Source organism: Mustela erminea, chromosome 21, assembly GCF_009829155.1.
Source record: "Mustela erminea isolate mMusErm1 chromosome 21, mMusErm1.Pri, whole genome shotgun sequence".
Lineage (NCBI taxonomy): Eukaryota > Metazoa > Chordata > Mammalia > Carnivora > Mustelidae > Mustela > Mustela erminea.
The window spans coordinates 4,866,401-4,893,441 of record NC_045634.1 but is presented as its reverse complement, the minus strand read 5'-3'; the positions used below and the strand labels follow the sequence as shown (position 1 = coordinate 4,893,441).

Sequence of the window (27,041 nt, the reverse complement as noted above, 5' to 3'; positions counted from 1 at the left end):
CTTTCTATTTTATACATTTATATATTAATAAATATTATATATTAATCTAATATATATATATTTATTTATTTATTTTAAGCACATGACCCAGTTTCCAGTCTCCAAACTTATGGGCTCCTCCAGTGTGGACTGTAGCAATTCTTCCTGGGGAAGGGGGTGTTCTCATTGAGTTTCTTTTTCTGGGCGCCTGCCCAGAGAAGGGTCACCCCATCATAAAGTGGTACTTGGTTTATGGCAACACTGAGCAGAAAGGTGGCACACCTAGACTTGCTGCTTTCAGCTGGCTTCCTTTCTCTGATGCTTGGGAACTCTGCCACATTCAGGCACCACCATTCTTTTTGTGACCATGAGGATCTTGAGACCATGCTGTCCACCTGGCCCCACTTCACAACCTGGGCACCTTTGAGCCAGGGATGTTCCCAAGTTGGCAGACTTCTTTTTTTTTTTTTTTTTTGTTTTTTATTTATTTTTATTTCCAGCATAACAGTATTCATTATTTTTGCACCACACCCCGTGCTCCATGCAATCCGTGCCCTCTATAATACCCACCACCTGGTACCCCAACCTCCCACCCCCCGTCCCTTCAAAACCCTCAGATTGTTTTTCAGAGTCCATAGTCTCTCATGGTTCACCTCCCCTTCCAATTTCCCCCAACTCCCTTCTCCACTCTAAGTCCCCATGTCCTCCATGCTATTTGTTATGCTCCACAAATAAGTGAAACCATATGATAGTTGACTCTCTCTGCTTGACTTATTTCACTCAGCATAATCTCTTCCAGTCCCGTCCATGTTGCTACAAAAGTTGGGTATTCATCCTTTCTGATGGAGGCATAATACTCTATCCCCAGGGGTACAGGTCTGTGAATCACCAGGTTTACACACTTCACAGCACTCACCAAAGCACATACCCTCCCCAATGTCCATAATCCCACCCCCTTCTCCCAAACCCCCTCCCCCCAGCAACCCTCAGTTTGTTTTGTGAGATTAAAAGTCACTTATGGTTTGTCTCCCTCCCAATCCCATCTTGTTTCATTGATTCTTCTCCTACCCACTTAAGCCCCCATGTTGCATCACCACTTCCTCATATCAGGGAGATCATATGATAGTTGTCTTTCTCTGCTTGACTTATTTCGCTAAGCATGATACGCTCTAGTTCCATCCATGTTGTCGCAAATGGCAAGATTTCATTTCTTTTGATGGCTGCATAGTATTCCATTGTGTATATATACCACTTCTTCTTGATCCATTCATCTGTTGATGGACATCTAGGTTCTTTCCATAGTTTGGCTATTGTGGACATTGCTGCTATAAACATTCGGGTGCACGTGCCCCTTTGGATCACTACGTTTGTATCTTTAGGGTAAATACCCAATAGTGCAATTGCTGGGTCATAGGGCAGTTCTATTTTCAACATTTTGAGGAACCTCCATGCTGTTTTCCAGAGTGGCTGCACCAGCTTGCATTCCCACCAACAGTGTAGGAGGGTTCCCCTTTCTCCGCATCCTCGCCAGCATCTGTCATTTCCTGACTTGTTTATTTTAGCCATTCTGACTGGTGTGAGGTGATATCTCATTGTGGTTTTGATTTGTATTTCCCTGATGCCGAGTGATATGGAGCACTTTTTCATGTGTCTGTTGGCCATCTGGATGTCTTCTTTGCAGAAATGTCTGTTCATGTCCTCTGCCCATTTCTTGATTGGATTATTTGTTCTTTGGGTGTTGAGTTTGCTAAGTTCTTTATAGATTCTGGACACTAGTCCTTTATCTGATATGTCGTTTGCAAATATCTTCTCCCATTCTGTCAGTTGTCTTTTGATTTTGTTAACTGTTTCCTTTGCTGTGCAAAAGCTTTTGATCTTGATGAAATCCCAATAGTTCATTTTTGCCCTTGCTTCCCTTGCCTTTTGCGTTGTTCCTAGGAAGATGTTGCTGCGGTTGAGGTCAAAGAGGTTGCTGCCCGTGTTCTCCTCAAGGATTTTGATGGATTCCTTTCGCACATTGAGGTCCTTCATCCATTTTGAGTCTATTTTTGTGTGTGGTGTAAGGAAATGGTCCAATTTCATTTTTCTGCATGTGGCTGTCCAATTTTCCCAGCACCATTTATTGAAGAGGCTGTCTTTTTGCCATTGGACCTTCTTTCCTGCTTTGTCGAAGATTAGTTGACCATAGTGTTGAGGGTCTATTTCTGGGCTCTCTATTCTGTTCCATTGATCTATGTGTCTGTTTTTGTGCCAGTACCATGCTGTCTTGATGACGACAGCTTTGTAATAGAGCTTGAAGTCCGGAATTGTGATGCCACCAACGTTGGCTTTCTTTTTCAATATCCCTTTGGCTATTCGAGGTCTTTTCTGGTTCCATATAAATTTTAGCATTATTTGTTCCATTTCTTTGAAAAAGATGGATGGTACTTTGATAGGAATTGCATTAAATGTGTAGATTGCTTTAGGTAGCATAGACATTTTCACAATATTTATTCTTCCAATCCAGGAGCATGGAACATTTTTCCATTTCTTTGTGTCTTCCTCAATTTCTTTCATGAGTACTTTATAGTTTTCTGAGTATAGATTCTGTGTCTCTTTGGTTAGGTTTATTCCTAGGTATCTTATGGTTTTGGGTGCAATTGTAAACGGGATTGACTCCTTAATTTCTCTTTCTTCTGTCTTGCTGTTGGTGTAGAGAAATGCAACTGATTTCTGTGCATTGATTTTATATCCTGACACTTTACTGAATTCCTGTATAAGTTCTAGCAGTTTTGGAGTGGAGTCTTTTGGGTTTTCCACATATAGTATCATATCATCTGCGAAGAGTGATAATTTGACTTCTTCTTTGCCGATTTGGATGCCTTTAATTTCCTTTTGTTGTCTGATTGCTGAGGCTAGGACCTCTAGTACTATGTTGAATAGCAGTGGTGATAATGGACATCCCTGCCGTGTTCCTGACCTTAGCGGAAAAGCTTTCAGGTTTTCTCCATTGAGAATGATATTTGCGGTGGGTTTTTCATAGATGGCTTTGATGATATTGAGGTATGTGCCCTCTATCCCTACACTTTGAAGAGTTTTGATCAGGAAGGGATGCTGTACTTTATCAAATGCTTTTTCAGCATCTATTGAGAGTATCATATGGTTCTTGTTCTTTCTTTTATTGATGTGTTGTATCACATTGACTGATTTGCGGATGTTGAACCAACCTTGCAGCCCTGGAATAAATCCCACTTGGTCGTGGTGAATAATCTTTTTAATGTACTGTTGAATCCTATTGGCTAGTATTTTGTTGAGTATTTTCGCATCTGTGTTCATCAAGGATATCGGTCTATAGCTCTCTTTTTTGGTGGGATCCTTGTCTGGTTTTAGGATCAAGGTGATGCTGGCCTCATAAAATGAGTTTGGAAGTTTTCCTTCCATTTCTATTTTTTGGAACAGTTTCAGGAGAATAGGAATTAGTTCTTCTTTAAATGTTTGGTAGAATTCCCCCGGGAAGCCGTCTGGCCCTGGGCTTTTGTTTGTTTGGAGATTTTTAATGACTGTTTCAATCTCCTTACTGGTTATGGGTCTGTTCAGGCTTTCTATTTCTTCCTGGTTCAGTTGTGGTAGTTTATATGTTTCTAGGAATGCATCCATTTCTTCCAGATTGTCAAATTTGTTGGCGTAGAGTTGCTCATAGTATGTTCTTATAATAGTTTGTATTTCTTTGGTGTTAGTTGTGATCTCTCCTCTTTCGTTCATGATTTTATTTATTTGGGTCCTTTCTCTTTTCTTTTTGATGAGTCGGGCCAGGGGTTTATCAATTTTATTAATTCTTTCAAAGAACCAGCTCCTAGTTTCGTTGATTTGTTCTATTGTTTTTTTGGTTTCTATTTCATTGATTTCTGCTCTGATCTTTATGATTTCTCTTCTCCTGCTGGGCTTAGGGTTTCTTTCTTGTTCTTTCTCCAGCTCCTTTAAGTGTAGGGTTAGGTTGTGTACCTGAGACCTTTCTTGTTTCTTGAGAAAGGCTTGTACCGCTATATATTTTCCTCTCAGGACTGCCTTTGTTGTGTCCCACAGATTTTGAACCGTTGTATTTTCATTATCATTTGTTTCCATGATTTTTTTCAATTCTTCTTTAATTTCCCGGTTGACCCATTCATTCTTTAGAAGGATGCTGTTTAGTCTCCATGTATTTGGGTTCTTTCCAAACTTCCTTTTGTGGTTGAGTTCTAGCTTCAGAGCATTGTGGTCTGAAAATATGCAGGGAATGATCCCAATCTTTTGATACCGGTTGAGTCCTGATTTAGGACCGAGGATGTGATCTATTCTGGAGAATGTTCCATGTGCACTAGAGAAGAATGTGTATTCTGTTGCTTTGGGATGAAATATTCTGAATATATCTGTGATGTCCATCTGGTCCAGTGTGTCGTTTAAGGCCTTTATTTCCTTGCTGAGCTTTTGCTTGGATGATCTGTCCATTTCAGTGAGGGGAGTGTTAAAGTCCCCTACTATTATTGTATTATTGTTGATGTGTTTCTTTGATTTTGTTATTAATTGGTTTATATAGTTGGCTGCTCCCACGTTGGGGGCATAGATATTTAAAATTGTTAAATCTTCTTGTTGGACAGACCCTTTGAGTATGATATAGTGTCCTTCCTCATCTCTTATTATAGTCTTTGGCTTAAAATCTAATTGGTCTGATATAAGGATTGCCACTCCTGCTTTCTTCTGATGTCCATTAGCATGGTAAATTCTTTTCCACCCCCTCACTTTAAATCTGGAGGTGTCTTCGGGCTTAAAATGAGTTTCTTGGAGGCAACATATAGATGGGTTTTGTTTTTTTATCCATTCTGATACCCTGTGTCTTTTGACAGGGGCATTTAGCCCATTAACATTCAGGGTAACTATTGAGAGATATGAATTTAGTGCCATTGTATTGCCTGTAAGTTGACTGTTACTGTATATGGTCTCTGTTCCTTTCTGATCTACCACTTTGTAGGCTCTCTCTTTGCTTAGAGGACCCCTTTCAATATTTCCTGTAGAGCTGGTTTGGTATTTGCAAATTCTTTCAGTTTTTGTTTGTCCTGGAAGCTTTTAATCTCTCCTTCTATTTTCAATGATAGCCTAGCTGGATATAGTATTCTTGGCTGCATGTTTTTCTCGTTTAGTGCTCTGAAAATATCATGCCAGCTCTTTCTGGCCTGCCAGGTCTCTGTGGATAAGTCAGCTGCCAATCTAATATTTTTACCATTGTATGTTACAGACTTCTTTTCCCGGGCTGCTTTCAGGATTTTCTCTTTGTCACTGAGACTTGTAAATTTTACTATTAGGTGACGGGGTGTGGGCCTATTCCTATTGATTTTGAGGGGCGTTCTCTGAACCTCCTGAATTTTGATGCTCATTCCCTTTGCCATATTGGGGAAATTCTCCCCAATAATTCTCTCCAGTATACCTTCTGCTCCCCTCTCTCTTTCTTCTTCTTCTGGAATCCCAATTATTCTAATGTTGTTTCGTCTTATGGTGTCACTTATCTCTCGAATTCTCCCCTCGTGGTCCAGTAGCTGTTTGTCCCTCTTTTGCTCAGCTTCTTTATTCTCTGTCATTTGGTCTTCTATATCACTAATTCTTTCTTCTGCCTCATTTATCCTAGCAGTGAGAGCCTCCATTTTTGATTGCACTTCATTAATAGCTTTTTTGATTTCAACTTGGTTAGATTTTAGTTCTTTTATTTCTCCAGAAAGGGCTTTTATATCTCTCGAGAGGGTTTCTCTAATATCTTCCATGCCTTTTTCAAGCCCGGCTAGAACCTTGAGAATTGTCATTCTGAACTCTAGATCTGACATATTACCAATGTCTGTATTGATTAGGTCCCTAGCCTTCGGTACTGCCTCTTGTTCTTTTTTTTGTGTTGAATTTTTCCGTCTTGTCATTTTGTCCAGATAAGAGTATATGAAGGGGCAAGTAAAATACTAAAAGGGTGGCAACAACCCTAGGAAAAAATGCTTTAACCAAATTAGAAGAGATCCAAAATCGTGAGGGGGGAGAAAGGGGATAAAAAGAGGTTCAAAAAGGAAGAAAGAAAAAAAAAGAAAAAAGAAAGAAAAAAAAAAAAAGAAAAAAGAAAAGAAAAGAATTTAAAAAAAAAAAGAAAAACACCTGAGAAAAATGTAAAAATGAAAAAATATATATATTAGATAAACTAGCAAAAAATCGTTAAAAAAGAAAAAGGTAACAGTTAAAAAAAAAATTTACCCGAAGGCGAGAAAGAAAAAAACAAAAAAATGAAAAAGAAAAAAATTGAATTAACTGCAAGACTAAAAAAAAAATCACAGGGAAAAAGCCATGAGTTCCGTGCTTGGCTTTCTCCTCCTCTGGAATTCTGCTGCTCTCCTTGGTATTGAAACCGCACTCCTTGGTAGGTGAACTTGGTCTTGGCTGGATTTCTTGTTGATCTTCTGGGGGAGAGGCCTGGTGTAGTGATTCTCAAGTGTCTTTGCCCCAGGCGGAATTACACCGCCCTTACCCGGGGCCGGGGTGAGTAATCCGCTCGGGTTTGCTTTCAGGAGCTTTTGTTCCCTGAGCGCTTTCCGTAGAGTTCCGGAGGACGGGAATACAAATGGCGGCCTCCTGGTCTCCGGCCCGGAGGAGCCGAGAGCCCAGGGCCGCACTCCTCAGTGCGCCCTCAGAGAACAGCGCCCAGTTAGTCACTCCCGTCTGCCTGACCTCCGGCCGCGCTCCGAGCTCTCCGAGCCTGCGACCAGTTCAAGGTAACACCGAGCTGTGAGCTTACTGTCGGCTCTGTCTCTGTAGCCGGCTTTCCCGTTCCAATACCCGCAAGGTCTGCGACACTCAGACACCCCTGATCCTTCTGTGACCCTGCGGGACCTGAGGCCACGCTGAACCCGCGTGGGCTTCGCCCCGGTTTAGCCTCTGGAGCGATGTCCCTCAGCGGAACAGACTTTTAAAAGTTCTGATTTTGTGCGCCGTTGCTCCGCCGCTTGCCGGGAGCCGGCCCCTCCCCCCGGGGTCTATCTTCCCGTCGCTTTGGATTCACTTCTCCGCCGGTCCTACCTTTCAGAAAGTGGTTGTTTTTCTGTTTCCAGAATTGCTGTTCTTCTTCTCTTCGATCTGCCGATGGATTTTCAGGTGTTTACAATCTTTAGATAAGCTATCTAGCTGATCTCCCGCTAGCTGAAGCAGTCTCAGCCTGCTACTTCTCCGCCATCTTGACTCCTCCCAAGTTGGCAGACTTCTTAATGCTCCCATTTTGCAATCTGATGCTTATATGCTTTTAATACTTTCTGGTAGCCTGCTTAAGTGCTTCCTCCCCTCCTTGGCCCCATATTCACATCTCCTCTACACCTCCTACCTTGCAAAAAGTGCATCACTTTCCTATTTGTAGAACTGCAGCAATTATTTTCTCAGATCTCCCATTTTCTCAGATCTTCTCTCAGATCCCCACTAGAGAGCTAGTTGCACTCCAGGGACCAGAAGGAATTTGGGACCCCTACTCCTCTAACATCTTAACTCCTTCCCCAGACTCTGTTTTTAGATGTGTATGTATTTATAATTTTATATCTTCTTCATGGACATGTCAGTTCTCTTCTTGTTGTTTTCATATTATTCTCTTTCAGTACTTTTATTTTCAAGTTATCTTTGAAAATAAAATGTAGTATGTCTTCTGTAAACAATATATATTTAGTTCTTCTTTTCCCTTTATCAAATCTGGCAGCCTCTGATATCTTCTTGGATTATTTAATTTTTTAAAAGATTTTATTTATTTGTCAGAGAGAGAAAGAGCAAGAGAGAGCACAAGCAGAGAGAGGGGCAGGCAGAAGGAGAAGCAGGCTCTCTGCTGAGCAAGGAGCCCAATGTGGGATTCAATCCCAGCACTCTGGGATAATGAACTGAGCTTAAGGCAGCTCCTAGACTGACTGAGCCATGCAATGATGTTGGATTACTTTAATTTTTAAATATATTTTTTTGTGTACGGGAGGTTATTCAAGTCAACTGAGTATTTAACTCATTTTTGAGGTCTGAATAGTACTTCATGGTATGCATGTGCTGTAATGGATTCACTTATTCCCTTTTTGGTGAGTATTCACTCTATTTCCAGTTTTCTTTCTTTCTTTCTTTCTTTCTTTCTTTCTTTCTTTCTTTTTTTTTCTTTTCCTTTTCTTTTCTCTTTCTTTGTTTTGCTTTATGCCATAAATAATGCTTATGAATTATCCTTATTCATGAGCACTTCCATCTTGGGCATTTAACTCCTATCAGAAAGTTCACCAGGAATAGGGATGATGGCTTAAAGGATTTATGTTGTTTAATTTTAATGGATATCATCCATTGCTTCATAAAGATTGTAACTTTTTTCACATATCCAAGTTAAAACTGAAAATACAATGTTCCTTTCATACCTAGTAATCATTGATTTTATATTTATCTTTAATTTTTATTAGTCAGTGCACATCAAATTTTATCTAAATGTGATTTTAATTTCTATTTCCTTGAGAATTAATTTAAACATCATTTAATATTTAGTGGTCACTGATATTAGCTTTTCTCTGAATTGATAATTTATGCCTTTTCTCATATTTTATTTGTTTGCCTTGTTAGAAGAAATCTTTGAATATTTAAAAATATTCACATTTTTATTGTCTGAGATAAAATATTATCAAAATGCTGACTTTGGTAATTAACTTAATTTGTGGATTTTTTGTATCACAAAAATTTGATTTTCATGTATTCAAATATGTCTTCCCATTCCTACACAATTTTCAGCTTTGCAATTTTATTTAGGAGGTATCAATAATGCCTATATTTTTTATGTAGTTTTCTAGATTTGTCTGCATTTAACTCTTTAATTCACTTGGGATCTATTTTTATATATGGTATAGGATAAACCACGACCCGAGATGGGGGTCTACTTTTGTTTTCTTTCAGATGAATAGTTGGTTCTGCAAGCATTATTTCTTAAATATGAAAGTCTCACATGTGATTGGGATACATTTTGATTTCTCTATTTTGTGTCCCATTAATATTTTTCCACTCATAAGCTAACATCATAGTGACAATTGCAGTGGCTTTATGGTATCATAATATCTAGCAAGGCAAATCTCATCCTGTTTTTTTCATACTTTAACATATTTTCTCTCTTGGTTCTTTTCCTTATGTATAAACCTTAAGATCATTTTCGTAATCCTCACTCCCAAAATGGAGAACTCTAGTTGGGATGGCATTAAAACTTAATACTAACTTAGAGTGATTAACAAACTTAGGATAGAAAGTCTCCTTATCCAAAAATAATGTGTACTCTTGTCATTAGACTGATTTTATGCCTTTTAATAAGATTACTGTAGTTTTCTTCATATAGATATTGCCTTTTTAAAATTTATTCTTAAGTAAAGTAATTTAGTTTTTTAGTATTGCAAGTGAATTTTTTATATAAAATTAAAAAAATCATTAACTTTATAGATATCTCCTATATCTAGCAATCTTAACCATATTCTTATAATTGTAGTAATTTCACTGGAATCTCATGTGTTTTCTAGTATAAAATGTATCATAAACTCAAAGATGGAGTTTTATTTCTTCTATCCAAATGTGTGCCATAGTTATTTTATTTTCCTGTGCTTTTGCGTTCACAAAAATTTCCCTGACCATGTTAAATAATGAAAAGAATAATAGATAAGCTCCTCATTTTAGTTGAAATCGTTTTTCCACTTAGAATGATATTTATTATTAGTTTTTTGTTGTTGATTTTTGCCATTGTTGCTGTGTTTAGTCTTTATAACACCTGAGTGGTTTCACTTGATTCCAATGTTTTGACTTGTTATTAGGAATTTCTGGTGAATTTTATTGAATTCTTTCTCAGAATTTATTATATCAACCATGCAGGTTTTATTTGTTAGTTTGTTGATGTAATGCAATAATACATATTTTATTGATGTTGAGCATGAGTTTACGGGAAATCAGCTACCTCATCTTCACATATTATTCTTATGGTACATTGTTGGAATCTACTAACATTTATAAAATCTGCATTCATATTAATGGGTACAGATGTTTTATATTTTATAGTTTTATTAAATAGATCAATTACCACAGAAGAAACCTGAAAGTTGATTAAAAATTCAGGAACTTATGATCTCATATCTGCATTTTATCTAAGCTTTAAATAATTGATAATCACATTATAATCTAGTCATTTTCAAACTTTGGTATAAATAAGAATCACTAAGGAAACTTGGTGATAAAATCACACACCCAGATCCTGTTGTACTTCAATAAATCTAGGTCTCTGTATTCTTTACTCATTTTCCAGGTGATTCTGACCTGCCAAAATCTGAGAGTTACTTTCTAAACTGGTTTAAAAGCTCATAGTTCCCTAATTTCTTTCTATGTTACATTTTTAGTATATAGGAAAGCAACTGATTCCTGTGCATTGATTTTGCTGTATGAGTTCTAGTAGTTTGGGGATGGAGTCTTTTGGGTTTTCGACATATTATTAAGTGTCATGTCCTCCATGAAGAGAGAGAGTTTGGCTTCTTCTTTGCCAATCTGAATACCTTTCATTTCTTTGTGTTTTCTGATTGCTGTTGCTAGGACTTCTAGTATTATGTTGAACAATAGTGGTGAGAATGGACATCCTTGTTGTGTTTCTGATGGTAAGGGGTAGGCCCTCAGCTTTTCCGTAGTGAGAATGATATTCACTGTGAGCTTTTCATAACTGGATTTTATGAAATTGAGGAATTTTCCCTCTTTCCCTATGCTCTGAAGAGTTTTAATCAGAAAAGGGTGCTGTATTTTGTCAAATGCTTTTTCTGCACCAATTGAGAGGACCGTATGGTTCTTGTCACTTCTCTTAGCAATGTGTTTTATCACACTGATTGATTCATGAGTGTTGAACCACTTTTTGTATCCCAGGGATAAATCCTACCTGGTCATGATGGATAATCCTTTTAATGTACTGTTGGATCCTATTAGCTAAGAGCTTGTTAAGAGTTTTGGTCACCATAATCATCAGTAATATTGTCTGAAAAAATTCTCCTTTTTGATGGGGTCTTTGCCTGGTTTTGGGATCAAGGTAATGTTGGCCTCATAGAATGAGTTTGGTAGTTTTCCTCATGTTTTTATTTTATGAAACAGCTTCAGGAGAACAGATATTATTTCTTCTTTGAATGTTTGGTAGAATTCTGCAGGGAATCCATCAGGCCCTGGACTCATTTTGGGGGAGGTTTTTGATCACTGCTTCAATCTCATTACTGGTTATTGGCCTATTCATGTTATCAGTTTCTTCTTGTTTCAGTCATTGTAGTTTATAGATTTCCAGGAAGGCATCCATTTCTTCCAGGTTGCTTAATTTATTGGTATATAGTTGTTGATTATAGTCTTTAATAATTGTTTCTATTTCCTTGGTGTTAGTTATAGTCTCTCCCCTTTCATTAATAATTTTGTTAATTTGGGTCCTTTCTCTTTTCTTAAGGATATGTCTGGTTAGTGGTTTATTGATACTATTCTTTCAAAAAAAAAAACAGCTTCCAGTTTCATTAATCTGCTCTACTGTATTTCTGGTTTCTAATTCATTGATCTCTGCTCTAATCTTAATTATTTCTATTTTTGTGCATGGTTTAGGATTAATTGGAATTGATTCCATTTACAATAGCACCAAAAACCATAAGATACCTGGAATAAACCTAACCAAAGAAGTAAAAGATCTATACTCTAGAAACTACAGAACACTTCTGTAAGAAATTGAAGAAGACGCAAAAAGATGGAAAAACATTCCATGCTCATGGATCAGAAGAATAAACATTATTAAAATGTATATGCTGCCTACAGCAATCTACACTTTCAACACCATCCTAATAAAAATATCAGTGGTATTTTTCAAAGTTCTAGAACAAACAATCCTAAAATTTGTAAGGAACCAGAAAAGACCCTGAATCACCAAATAAATGTAGAAAAAGAAAAACAAACCTGGGGACATCATATTGGCTGATTTCAAGTTATTATTTGAATTCAAATATTCAAATTCAAGTAATTCAAATATTAAATTATTATTTAAAATATTACAAATCTGTGATCACCAAGACAGCATGGTTCTAGCACAAAAACAGACACATAGATCAATTGAACAGAACAGAGTCCCCAGAAATGGACCCTCAACTCTATGGTCAACTAATCTTTGACAAAGCAGGGAAGAATATCACATGGAATACAGATAGTCTCTTCAATAAATGATGCTGGGAAAATTGGACAGCCGCATGCAAAAGAATGAAACTCAATCATTCTCTTATACCATACACAAAGATAAATTCTAAATGCATGAAAGACCTCAATGTGAGACAGGAATCCATCAGAATCCTAGAGGAGAACATAAGCAGTAACCTCTTTGACATCAGCCACAGCAACTTCTTCCATGACCCATCTCCAAAGGCAAGGGAAAGAAAAGTGAGAATGAACTTTTGGGACTTCATCAAGATAAAAAGCTTCTGAACAACAAAGGAAACAGTCAATAAAAGAGGCAACCCCAGAATGGGAGAAGATATTTGCAAGTGACACTACAGATATAGGGCTGGTATCCAAGATATATAAAGATCTTCTCAAACTCAACATCCAAAAAACAAATAATCAAGTTAAAAAACGGGCAGAAGATATGAACAGACAGCTCTCCAAAGAAGACATACAAATGGCTAACAGACACAAGAAAAAATGTTTAACACCATTAACTCTCAAGGATGTTCAAATCAAAGCCACATTGAGATACCACCTTACACCCATTTGATTGGCAAAAAATTGACAAGGCAAGAAACAACAAATGTTGGAGAGGTTGTGGAAAAAGGTAACCCTCTCATACTGTTGGTGGGAATGCAAGCTGGTGCAGCCATTTTGGAAAACAGTGTGGAGGTTCCTCAAAAAGTTAAAACAGAGTTACCCTATGACACAGCTTTTGAACTACTGGGTATTTACCACAAAGATACAGATGTCGTGAAAAGAAGGGCCACATGCACCCCAGTGTTCATAGCAGCAATGTCCACAATAGCCAAACTCTGGAAGGAGCCAAGAAGCCCTTCACCAGACGAATGGATAAAGAAGATATGGTCCATTTATACAATGGAATATTACTCCGCCATCAGAAAGGATGAATACCCAACATTTGCATCAACATGGATGAAACTGGAGGAGATTACTAAGTGCTAAGTAAAATAAATCAAGAAGAGAAAGGCAATTATTATATGGTTTCACTTATTTGTGGAACATAAGTAATAGCTTTGGGGACAATGGGAGAGGCAAGAGAAAAATGAAGGGAGGAAAATCAGAGGGGTAGATGAACTATGAGAGACTATGCATTCCAAGAAACAATTTAAGGATTTTAGAGGGGAATGATGTTGGCGGGATAGGTTAGTCCAATGATGGGTATTAAGGAGGGCACATATTGAATGGAGCACTGGGTGTTCTATACAAACAATCATGGAACACTACATCAAAAACTAATGATGTGCTGTATGGTGACTAACATAATTTAAAAAGGCTCCTAATTTATTTTATATAAAAATCTTTAATATCCCAAATCTCATGAGGCTAGGACCTTTTACCTTTTAAAAACATAAATCAAATTGTATCTATCCCCTGCTTAAGACTTTTGAATAGTTTTTTCTTCTCTTTACTCATTGAGATATGATTGACATATTATATTAGTTACAGGTGTACAACATAATGTTTCAGTATTTGTATATATTGTATAATGATCACCACCATAAGTCTAGTTAATATCCACAGCACACATAGTCACAGAATTTTAGTTCCTGTGATGAGAACTTTTAAGATTTACTTTATTAGCAACTTTCAGATATGCAGTACAGTGTTAGGTAGTTGCCATGCTATATATTACATCCCCATACCTTGTTTATTTTATAACTGGAAGTTTGTACCTTTTAGTTCTCTTGACTCATTTTGCCCATTTCCTTCTTCTTGCAATTTCCAATTTTTTTTTTTGTATCTGTGTGTTTTTTTTTTTTTAACTCTACATGTAAATGACATCAGAAGTATTTGTCTTTTTCTGTTTGACTTAATTCACTTATTAATTCCCTTAGCATAATGCCCTCATGCACCCCAATGTTCATAGCAAGGTCCATCCATAACACAAATGGAAAATTTTCATTTTTTATGGCCAAATAATACTCCATTGTGGTGTGTGTGTGTGTACATGCACACGCATACACATCTCACAAGCTCTTCATTCATCCATTGATGAACCCTTAAATTTTTACCATGTCCCAACCAGTATTTATTATATCTTCTTGTTTTGATTGCAAGCATTCTAACAGGTGTGTGGTACTATCTCATTGTAGCTTTAATTTCTTAATAGTTTAAGTGAGGGGCACCTGGGTGGCTCAGTGGGTTAAGCCGCTGCCTTCGGCTCAGGTCATGATCTCAGGGTCCTGGGATTAAGCCTTGCATCAGGCTCTCTGCTCAGCAGGGAGCCTGCTTCCCCTCTTTCTCTGCCTGCGACTCTGCCTACTTGTGATCTTTCTCTCTGTAAAATAAATAAATAAAATCTTTTTAAAAATAGTTTGAGTGATTTTTTCATCCATTTTTTAATGTCATTATTTATATGTCTATATGTATATCTGCCTTCTTGATTTTTTCTCTATTTTATAGCTATTTGTTCTTCCCTTACTATCTCCTTTTGTCATAAGCACATGCTTTCTAGTTTTTTAAAATTATTTTATTAGGGGCGCCTGGGTGGCTCAGTGGGTTAAGCTGCTGCCTTCGGCTCAGGTCATGATCTCAGGGTCCTGGGATCGAGTCCCGCATCGGGCTCTCTGCTCAGCAGGGAGCCCGCTTCCCTCTCTCTCTCTCTGCCTGCCTCTCCATCTACTTGTGATTTCTCTCTGTCAAATAAATAAATAAAATCTTTAAAAAAAAAAAAAAATTATTTTATTAGAAATAGTCATTTACTCACACGCATTTATAAGAATATTTAAAGATTATTTTGTGTGATAAATCCATTGGCCCCAAACAAAAACTTTATTCTGAAGTTTTTACTCTTGAGTATCTCAAACCCCCTTGTTCTTTCATTTAATCCTGAAAAATCTATGATATTTACCCTATCCAAGGTTTAATGCACTTTTAAATAAGGACTCAATTACTTTGATGAACTTTCTGCCCTATCTGCCTTCCAAAAATTATGTTCTTGGTCTTCTTTATTACTTACAGATGGGTGAGTTATAAATTTGGTTTGAAACATTTAACATAGCTTTGTTATCTCAAATGTTGGCATAGAGTGCTTACATTACTGACTAATCACCTTAATTTATATCTATGTGTTGTGTGGACTTGCGTGGTTTGTGTGTACACATTGTCAGTAGTGTCAATTTTTATTTTTACTGAATAAAACATGAATAAAATATATCAAAATAAAAAGGATATATAGAGATCCTGTGTATCCATTTTTTCCAATTTGTAACAACTTAAAATATCATAATACAGTATTACATCTAGGATATTAACAAACATAGTCAAAATGCAGAATAACTTCAAATGAGGATCTGTTGTGTGGCCTTTTCACAGCCACACCCAGTTCTCCTTCATTACCCTTTCCCTGATCTCTGAAGACAACTAATCTGTTCTCCATGTCTATACTTTTTAATTTCCAAAATGTTATCTAAATGGAACCATTCAATATATAATATCCTTGGATTGCCTTTTCTCACACAGCCATTCTGGATGTTCTCCCAGCCTTAACTGCTCCTTAAACAAATTTTAAAGTCAATCTGCCTGCTCTTAGTGCCAATTTCTCGTACTTGAAGAAAAGCTGATAGAGCCAATCTGAATATTTTAGGGTTTCTGAGGTGAATTATATTGCTGCACTGGTCTATCATTTAAATATCTTAAATCTGCTTTATCTTTTATCACTTATCTGTTCTTCAGTTTTCAAATTTTGTGTTTGCTTTTACTTTTATCTGTGCTCTTGAAACTTTATTTTTCTATTAACAATGCTTAATAATTTAATATTTTTAATTTTTTAAATAATATTTCACTAAGGCATGGTTTTGAAAGCATATATTCAATACATAATCTTTATTCACATTTAAATCCTATAGTTTAAAGTAACATTTTCTTTCAACAATTATTATTTGATAGTAAAACTATAACTTATTTGTAGTGTCTGATTTCAAATTGAGATAAAATTTCCATGTGACATTATATTAGTTTCAGGGGTACAACATAAGGATTCAGTATTTGCAAAATATGTATTGAAAAATGATCACACATATCTATAATTTTTTATAATGAAAATTTTTATGATCTACTCTTTTAGCAACTTTCAAATATACAATACAGTATTATTAACTATAGTCATGATGCTGTACATTAATTCCCAGGAATTAATTATTTTATAACTGGATTACCTCACCCATTTCTTCTATTCCCTACATCTCACCTCTGGAAACCATCAATCTTTTCTCTGTATCTATGAGTTTGGTTTTTTGTTTTGTTTTTAGATTCCAGATATAAATGAGATAATTCAGTATTTATCTTCCTCTGACTTATTTCCTTGGGAATAATGCTTTTAAGCTGCATCCATATTGTCACAAATGGCAAGACTTTCTTCTTTTTTTGGCATAAGTCTTTTTGAGTTAATGTTTTTATTTCCTCTGGACAAATACCCAGAAGTGGAATTGATGGATCCTATGGCAGCTCTATTTTTAATTTTCTGAGGAACCTCCATACTCTTTTCCAGAGTGGCTGCACCAGGTTACATTCCCACCAACAGTGCATGAGGGTTCCCTTTTCTACACATCATCGCCAATACTTGCTATTCCTTTTTTTAAATTTATAACAGCTATTCTAACAGGAGTGAGATGATCTCATTGTAGTTTTGATTAGTAGTTCCGTGATGATTAGTAATTTTGAGTCATCTGTATATTTTCTCAGAGTCATCTGTATCTGTATATTTTCTCAGAAAAATTGTCTATTCAGATCCTCTGCCCATTTTTTAATTGGATTGTTTGCTTTTTTTTTCCTTGCTATTGAGTCATATGAGTTCTTTACATATTTTGATATTAACACATTATTGGATGTATGATTTACAAATATCTTCTCCTGTTTGGTAGATTGCCTTTTCATTTTGTTCCTGTTATCTTTTGCGGTGCATAAGGTTTTTAGAGTGATATAGTCCCACTTGCTTAATTTTACTTTTGTTGCCTTTGCTTTAGGTGTCAAGTCAAAAAAAGTCTTTGCCACCTGATGTGAAAAAGTTTCCTGTATGTTGTCCTTTAGGAGTTTTATGGTTTCAGATCTTACATTCAAGTTTTTAATTCATTATGAGTTATGTTTTATATATAGTATAAGATAGTGGTATGGTTTCATTCTTTTGTGTGTTGTTCAATTTTCTTAATACCATTTCTTGAAGAGACTATTTTCCCTTGTTGTGTATTGTTGGCTCCTTTGTTACAACTTAATTGACTATAAGGTATGCGTGGATTTATATCTGAGCTTTCTGTTCTAGTCCATTGTTCTGTGTGTTTGTTTTTATGGCAATATCATACTGTTTTGATTACTATAATATTGTAATATATTTTGAAAGCAGAGAGCATGATGTCTCTAGATTTGTTCTTTTTAAAAATTTTTTGGCTATTCAGGGTCTTTTGTGGTTCCACTCAAATTTCAAGGCTCTTTGTTTTATTTCTGTGAAAAATGTCCCTGAAAATTTAATAAGCATTACCTTGAATCTATATATTACTTTAGGTAGTATGGACATTTTAACAATGCTAATTCTTCTGACCTTGGATATAGAATATATTTCAATATTTGTGTGTTTTTAATTTATCATTGTCTTATAGTTTTCACTGTATATATCTTTAATCTCCTTATTTAAACTTATTTCTAAGTGTTTTATTCTTTTTGATGCAAATACAAATGGAATTGTTTTAGTTTTTCTTCCTAATTGTTTGTTATTAGTATACAGAAATGCAACAGATTTTTGCATATTGATTTTTTATCCTGCAAATTTAGTGAATTTTAAAAATTTATTCTAAGTGTGTGTGTGTGTATGTGTGTATGTATCTGTAGGATTTTCTATGTATAATATCATGTGATCTGCAAATAATGATAATTTACTTCTTCCTTTCCAATTTGTATAATTTCTTACCTAGTTGTTCTGGGTAGAATTTTTGATACTATATAAAATAAAAGTGGTGAGAGTGAGCATCGTTGTCTCATTCCCGATCTTAAACTAAAAGCTTTCAGGTTTTCTCAGTTGAGTATAATATTATTTATAGGCTTGTTATATATGGCTTTTATTATGTTAATGTACCTTCTCTCCATACCCACTTCGGTGAGAGTTTTCATTTTGAAAGGATGTTAAAGTTCATTAAAATGTTTTTTTTCTGCATCTTCTGATGATTCTATTTTTTTTTAAATTTTTTATTTTTTATAAACATATATTTTTATCCCCAGGGGTACAGGTCTGTGAATCACCAGGTTTACACACTTCACAGCACTCACCAAAGCACATACCCTCCCCAATGTCCATAATCCCACCCCCTTCTCCCAAACCCCCTCCCCCCAGCAACCCTCAGTTTGTTTTGTGAGATTAAGAGTCACTTATGGTTTGTCTCCCTCCCAATCCCATCTTGTTTCATTTATTCTTCTCCTACCCACTTAAGCCCCCATGTTGCATCACCACTTCCTCATATCAGGGAGATCATATGATAGTTGTCTTTCACTGATTGACTTATTTCACTAAGCATGATACGTTCTAGTTCCATCCCTGTAGTCGCAAATGGCAAGATTTCATTTCTTTTGATGGCTGCATAGTATTCCATTGTGTATATATACCACTTCTTCTTGATCCATTCATCTGTTGATGGACATCTAGGTTCTTTCCATAGTTTGGCTATTGTGGACATTGCTGCTATAAACATTCAGGTGCACGTGCCCCTTTGGATCACTACGTTTGTATCTTTAGGGTAAATACCCAATAGTGCAGTTGCTGGGTCATAGGGCAGTTCTATTTTCAACATTTTGAGGAACCTCCATGCTGTTTTCCAGAGTGGCTGCACCAGCTTGCATTCCCACCAACAGTGTAGGAGGGTTCCCCTTTCTCCACATCTTCGCCAGCATCTGTCATTTCCTGACTTGTTGATTTTAGCCATTCTGACTGGTGTGAGGTGATATCTCATTGTGGTTTTGATTTGTATTTCCCTGATGCCGAGTGATATGGAGCACTTTTTCATGTGTCTGTTGGCCATCTGGATGTCTTCTTTGCAGAAATGTCTGTTCATGTCCTCTGCCCATTTCTTGATTGGATTATTTGTTCTTTGGGTGTTGAGTTTGCTAAGTTCGTTATAGATTCTGGACACTAGTCCTTTATCTGATAGGTCGTTTGCAAATATCTTCTCCCATTCTGTCAGTTGTCTTTTGATTTTGTTAACTGTTTCCTTTGCTGTGCAAAAGCTTTTGATCTTGATGAAATCCCAATAGTTCATTTTTGCCCTTGCTTCCCTTGCCTTTGGCGTTGTTCCTAGGAAGATGTTGCTGCGGCAGAGGTCGAAGAGGTTGCTGCCTGTGTTCTCCTCAAGGATTTTGATGGATTCCTTTCTCACGTTGAGGTCCTTCATCCATTTTGAGTCTATTTTTGTGTGTGGTGTAAGGAAATGGTCCAATTTCATTTTTCTGCATGTGGCTGTCCAATTTTCCCAGCACCATTTATTGAAGAGGCTGTCTTTTTTCCATTGGACACTCTTTCCTGCTTTGTCAAAGATTAGTTGACTGTAGAGTTGAGGGTCTATTTCTGGGCTCTCTATTCTGTTCCATTGATCTATGTGTCTGTTTTTGTGCCAGTACCATGCTGTCTTGATGATGACAGCTTTGTAATAGAGCTTGAAGTCCGGAATTGTGATGCCACCAACGTTGGCTCTCTTTTTCAATATCCCTTTGGCTATTCGAGGTCTTTTCTGGTTCGATATAAATTTTAGAATTATTTGTTCCATTTCTTTGAAAAAGATGAATGGTACTTTGATAGGAATTGCATTAAATGTGTAGATTGCTTTAGGTAGCATAGACATTTTCACAATATTTATTCTTCCAATCCAGGAGCATAGAACATTTTTCCATTTCTTTGTGTCTTCCTCAATTTCTTTCATGAGCACTTTATAGTTTTCTGAGTATAGATTCTGTGCCTCTTTGGTTAGGTTTATTCCTAGGTATCTTATGGTTTTGAGTTCAATTGTAAATGGGATGGACTCCTTAATTTCTCATTCTTCTGTCTTGTTGTTGGTGTAGAGAAATGAAACTGATTTCTGTGCATTGATTTTATATCCTGACACTTTACTGAATTCCTGTACAAGTTCTAGCAGTTTTGGAGTGGAGTCTTTTGGATTTTCAACATATAGTATCATATCATCTGCGAAGAGTGATAATTTGACTTCTTCTTGCCGATTTGGATGCCTTTAATTTCCTTTTGTTGTCTGATTGCTGAGGCTAGGACCTCTAGTACTATGTTGAATAGCAGTGGTGATAATGGACATCCCTGCCGTGTTCCTGATCTTAGAGAAAAGCTTTCAGTTTTTCTCCATTGAGAATGATATTTGCGGTGGGTTTTTCATAGATGGCTTTGATGATATTGAGGTATGTGCCCTCTATCCCTACACTTTGAAGAGTTTTGATCAGGAAGGGATGCTGTACTTTGTTAAATGCTTTTTCAGCATCTATTGAGAGTATCATATGGTTCTTGTTCTTTCTTTTATTGATGTGTTGTATCACATTGACTGATTTGTGGATGTTGAACCAACGTTGCAGCCCTGGAATAAATCCCACTTGGTCGTGGTGAATAATCCTTTTAATGTACTGTTGAATCCTATTGGCTAGTATTTTGTTGAGTATTTTCGCATCTGTGTTCATCAAGGATATTGGTCTATAGCTCTCTTTTTTGATGGGATCCTTGTCTGGTTTTGGGATCAAGGTGATGCTGGCCTCATAAAATGAGTTTGGACGTTTTCCTTCCATTTCTATTTTTTGGAACAGTTTCAGGAGAATAGGAATTAGTTCTTCTTTAAATGTTTGGTAGAATTCCCCCGGGAAGCCGTCTGGCCCTGGGCTTTTGTTTGTTTGGAGATTTTTAATGACTGTTTCAATCTCCTTACTGGTTATGGGTCTGTTCAGGCTTTCTATTTCTTCCTGGTTCAGTTGTGGTAGTTTATATGTTTCTAGGAATGCATCCATTTCTTCCAGATTGTCAAATTTGTTGGCGTAGAGTTGCTCATAGTATGTTCTTATAATAGTTTGTATTTCTTTGGTGTTAGTTGTGATCTCTCCTCTTTCGTTCATGATTTTATTTATTTGGGTCCTTTCTCTTTTCTTTTTGATGAGTCGGGCCAGGGGTTTATCAATTTTATTAATTCTTTCAAAGAACCAGCTCCTAGTTTCGTTGATTTGTTCTATTGTTTTTTTGGTTTCTATTTCATTGATTTCTGCTCTGATCTTTATGATTTCTCTTCTCCTGCTGGGCTTAGGGTTTCTTTCTTGTTCTTTCTCCAGCTCCTTTAGGTGTAGGGTTAGGTTGTGTACCTGAGACCTTTCTTGTTTCTTGAGAAAGGCTTGTACCGCTATATATTTTCCTCTCAGGACTGCCTTTGTTGTGTCCCACAGATTTTGAACCATTGTATTTTCATTATCATTTGTTTCCATGATTTTTTTCAATTCTTCTTTAATTTTCTGGTTGACCCATTCATTCTTTAGAAGGATGCTGTTTAGTCTCCATGTATTTGGGTTCTTTCCAAATTTCCTTTTGTGGTTGAGTTCTAGCTTTAGAGCATTGTGGTCTGAAAATATGCAGGGAATGATCCCAATCTTTTGATACCAGTTGAGTCCTGATTTAGGACCGAGGATGTGATCTATTCTGGAGAATGTTCCATGTGCACTAGAGAAGAATGTGTATTCTGTTGCTTTGGGATGAAATGTTCTGAATATATCTGTGATGTCCATCTGGTCCAGTGTGTCATTTAAGGCCTTTATTTCCTTGTTTATCTTTTGCTTGGATGATCTGTCCATTTCAGTGAGGGAAGTGTTAAAGTCCCCTACTATTATTGTATTATTGTTGATGTGTTTCTTTGATTTTGTTATTAATTGGTTTATATAGTTGGCTGCTCCCACGTTGGGGACACAGATATTTAAAATTGTTAAATCTTCTTGTTGGACAGACCCTTTGAGTATGATATAGTGTCCTTCCTCATCTCTTATTATAGTCTTTGGCTTAAAATCTAATTGATCTAATATAAGGATTGCCACTCCTGCTTTCTTCTGATGTCCATTAGCATGGTAAATCATGGTAATTCACCCCCTCACTTTAAATCTGGAGGTGTCTTCGGGCTTAAAATGAGTTTCTTGGAGGCAACATACAGATGGGTTTTGTTTTTTTATCCATTCTGATACCCTGTGTCTTTTGACAGGGGCATTTAGCCTATTAACATTCAGGGTAACTATTGAGAGATATGAATTTAGTGCCATTGTATTGCCTGTAAGATGACTGTTACTGTATATGGTCTGTGTTCCTTTCTGATCTACCACTTGTAGGCTCTCTCTTTGCTTAGAGGACCCCTTTCAATATTTCCTGTAGAGCTGGTTTGGTGTTTGCAAATTCTTTCAGTTGTTGTTTGTCCTGGAAGCTTTTAATCTCTCCTTCTATTTTCAATGATAGCCTAGCTGGATATAGTATTCTTGGCTGCATGTTTTTCTCGTTTAGTGCTCTGAAAATATCATGCCAGCTCTTTCTGGCCTGCCAGGTCTCTGTGGATAAGTCAGCTGCCAATCTAATATTTTTACCATTGTATGTTACAGACTACTTTTCCCGGGCTGCTTTCAGGATTTTTTCTTTGTCACTGAGACTTGTAAATTTTACTATTAGGTGACGGGGTGTGGGCCTATTCTTATTGATTTTGAGGGGCGTTTTGATGCTCGTTCCCTTAGCCATATTGGGGAAATTCTCCCCAATAATTCTCTCCAGTATACCTTCTGTTCCCCTCTCTCTTTCTTCTTTTTCTGGAATCCCAATTATTCTAATGTTGTTTCCTCTTATGGTGTCACTTATCTCTCGAATTCTCCCCTCGTGGTCCAGTAGCTGTTTGTCTCTCTTTTTTCTCAGCTTCTTTATTCTCTGTCATTTGGTCTTCTCTATCACTAATTCTTTCTTCTGCCTCATTTATCCTAGCAGTGAGAGCCTCCATTTTTGATTGTACCTCATTAATAGCTTTTTTGATTTCAACTTGGTTAGATTTTAGTTCTTTATTTCTCCAGAAAGGGCTTTTATATCTCTCGAGAGGGTTTCTCTAATATCTTCCATGCCTTTTTCAAGCCCGGCTAGAACCTTGAGAATTGTCATTCTGAACTCTAGATCTGACATATTACCAATGTCTGTATTGATTAGGTCCCTAGCCTTCGGTACTGCCTCTTGTTCTTTTTTTTGTGTTGAATTTTTCCGTCTTGTCATTTTGTCCAGATAAGAGTATATGAAGGAGCAAGTAAAATACTAAAAGGGTGGCAACAACCCCAGGAAAATATGCTTTAACCAAATTAGAAGAGATCCCAAATCGTGAGGGGGGAGAAAGGGGATAAAAAGAGGTTCAAAAAGGAAGAAAGAAAAAAAAAAAAGAAAAGAAAAGAATTAAAAAAAAAGAAAACAAATAAGAAAAATATAAAAAAGAAAAAATATATATATTGGATAAACTAGTTAAAAAAACGTTAAAAAAGAAAAAGGTAATTGTTAAAAAAAAATTACCAGAAGACGAGGAAAAAAAAAAAATGAAAAAGAAAAAAATTAAATTAACTGCAAGACTAAAAAACATCATAGGGAAAAAGCCATGGAGTTCCGTGCTTTGCTTTCTCCTCCTCTGGAATTCTGCTGCTCTCCTTGGTATTGAAACCGCACTCCTTTGTAGGTGAACTTGGTCTCGGCTGGATTTCTTGTTGATCTTCTGGTGGAGGGGCCTGTTGTAGTGATTCTCAAGTGTCTTTGTCCCAGGCGGAATTGCACCGCCCTTAACAGGGGCCAGGGTGAGTAATCCGCTGGGGTTTGCTTTCAGGAGCTTTTGTTCCCTGAGCACTTTCCGTAGAGTTCTGGAGGACGGGAATACAAATTGCGGCCTCCTGGTCTCCGGCCCGGAGGAGCCGAGAGCCTGGGGCCCCACTCCTCAGTGCGCCCTCAGAGAACAGCGCCCCATAACTCCCGTCTGCCTGACCTCCGGCCGCGCTCCGAGCTCACCGAGCCTGCGACCGGTTCAAGGTAACACCGAGCTGTGAGCTTACTGTCGGCTCTGTCTCTGTAGCCGGCTTTCCTGTTCCAATACCCGCAAGCTCTGCGACACTCAGACACCCCCGATCCTTCTGTGACCCTGTGGGACCTGAGGCCACGCTGACCCCGCGTGGGCTTCACCCCGGTTTAGCCTCTGGAGCAATGTCCCTCAGCGTAGCAGATTTTTAAAAGTCCTGATTTTGTGTGCCGTTGCTCCGCCGCTTGCCAGGAGCCGTCCCCTCCCCCCGGGGTCTATCCTCCCGTCGCATTGGATTCACTTCTCCGTTGGTCCTACCTTTCAGAAAGTGGTTGTTTTTCTGTTTCCAGAATTGCTGTTCTTCTTCTCTTCGATCTGCCGATGGATTTTCAGGTGTTTGCAATCTTTAGATAAGCTATCTAGCTGATCTCTGGCTAGCTGAAGTAGTCTCAGCCTGCTACTTCTCTGCCATCTTGACTTTCTTCTGATGATTCTTTATCATCTGATCATGTAATTTTATCCTTCATTTTGTTGATGTAGTGTAGCATATTGACTGATATGCAGATGTTGAACCAATCTTAAATTACTAGAAAAAATCCCTACTGATCATAGCATATTATCCTTTTAATATGCTGTTGAACTTAATTTGCCTATACTTTGTTGAGGAATTTTTGCCTCTGTGTTCATTAGGAATACTGGTTTGTATTTTACTTTTGCAGTGTTTGATTTTGGTATTAGGGTAATGGTGGCATCATAAAATGAGTTTGGAAATCTTCCCTCCTCTTATATTTGGAAGAGTTTGTAGTGTCTTTTGTATTTTAAAAAATATTTTTCCTATTTTACACTGAGTATAATATTACTTCTATAATAATAATGTTTAAAAACTAATAAATTAGTAAATTAAACAATTTCTTACCTTTTTCAGTATAATCATATGGGTTCTGATACAATTGTTGTCACTCAAAAGATCTTTCAGTTGATTGGACTGACCAATGCTGTAAGTATTTGCTTTTAAATTTTTTTTGCATTTGCTTGTGTTACCTAAAGAATTCCCATACTTTATTTATGGCACTGTCTGAATGCACATGATGTATAAAATAGGCCAAATTATGTAACTGTTTTAAGTTTCAGTTTTCTGAATAGGAATAATGATAGGAATAATAATTATTATATATTCCTAAGTTTGTATACCATGATTATATATACTATAATAATCTATACCTAATTATAAAATTAATAAAGCACTTCACATAGGGCTTGCTGAAGTACAAGCATTTCAAACTTAATTATTACTTGTTTTATAAGTCATACTTATTACTTAATATACTTTCTAAGATCCAATCCAGACTTAGCAATTCTGTTGTTTAATATTTGTCATCAGTGTAGTGTTTATTTTTATAGATAGATCTCCAGATCTATTTAAACCTTGATATCTGAACCTATTTTCTTCATGTTTTCTATTTTAGATTTTTACATCATTTAATGTTACAATAATTCTCTCTTCATTGGAACTTTGGATAGATGAAAATAAAATCTCAGTAACCGGAGATGCAAATGAATTATTATACAGATTTTTAAAATGGAAAAGATCTTATCTTGTTTTGCGTCCACATGATATAGCATTTTTACTTGTGTAAGCATATTTTGGTTTTACTATGTCTTATACAAAGGAAGCATCCATATTTGGCCTCATTTCTGATAGTTGACAGGCTGTTAGGGAACATATGCATTTTTTTCTACATACAATATCATGTGAATATTATTGTTCAAAACAGTATTTATAACAGTTATTGATGTCAATCATTCTATTTACTTGTTTGTAGTTAAAACTCGCCCTTTCAATATTGTTACTATATGCTCCATTACCTTCGAATGTGTACCATATCATTAAATGTCCCTAACAATACTTAAAAGAATAGTATCTGTCTGAAGAAATGCACATGATGAATGTAGTAATTAGGACTTCTTTTTATGCTTTATTTTTATGAGATAGCAAAAAAAAACCTCAAGGATATGGCGACACTACTGTAAATTTAAATATCTCTAACATACCATATTTACATTGTGCTGCATTTTAAAAAATATAAGGCTTCCTTTCTATTTAATAAGTTCTTTGTTTTTCTCTTATTAATATTTAGGATCTATATATAATATATTACTATATTATATAAAATATATTTATAAAATTATAATATTTTAAATTATTTTCTCTTCCACAAGTATGCCATATATTCTCATGATCCTGGTTGTCTAATTCTATCCAATTATATAAGAAACTTCAACCCATAAGGTGACTCTGCCCATTTTATTTATCAATTGTATTTCTTTAGCTTTCTAACTTTAAGGAGTTTTATTTATTTTTATTATTTTGATATTTTAGGAATTACCTAATTTTAAAAAGTATTACATAATAAAGAATGTTGTTTTCTAAAAATTCAGTATGAATATAAACTTTCTATTATTTGTTTTTTTTAAAAGTATTTCATTGTTTTCAAGACAAGCAGACATATTTAGTCACTTCCAAGCTTCATTACCCTAATGTTAAGTGGAAATATTTATTAATTTATTATATAAATATGCAAATTAAAATGTTTTTAGGAAAATTTAATAGTAGTTGTGCTTAATTTTACAAAGTTATATGACTATCATCCTTTTTTAAACTTAAGTTACAGAGAAAAATCAAATTATGTTGGTGCAACCTTTCAAGGGAAGATGTGTGATAGCCATTATGGAGGAGCTGTTGCTCTGGTATGATATGGTTTAATTTATTTGGCTAAGATGTATAAGTAGAATGCTATTTAGATT

At 36.2% G+C, this 27,041-nt stretch overlaps 1 protein-coding gene across 7 annotated transcripts in view; it reads left to right on the top strand.

Annotated features, from left to right (window-relative positions):
- ADAM2 (ADAM metallopeptidase domain 2) overlaps positions 1-27,041 on the top strand; it is a 168,617-nt gene that overhangs the window by 42,337 nt on the left and 99,239 nt on the right. For all 7 annotated transcript variants that reach the window (XR_004282318.1, XR_004282317.1, XM_032329306.1 and 4 more), the window contains 3 exons: positions 25,162-25,233; positions 25,703-25,869; positions 26,903-26,984. Coding sequence is in view for 5 of the 7 variants with exons in the window: in XM_032329306.1 (XP_032185197.1) it covers positions 25,162-25,233; positions 25,703-25,869; positions 26,903-26,984 (321 nt within the window). In the remaining 2 variants the exon portion in view is untranslated. The remainder of the gene's footprint in view (positions 1-25,161; positions 25,234-25,702; positions 25,870-26,902; positions 26,985-27,041) is intronic.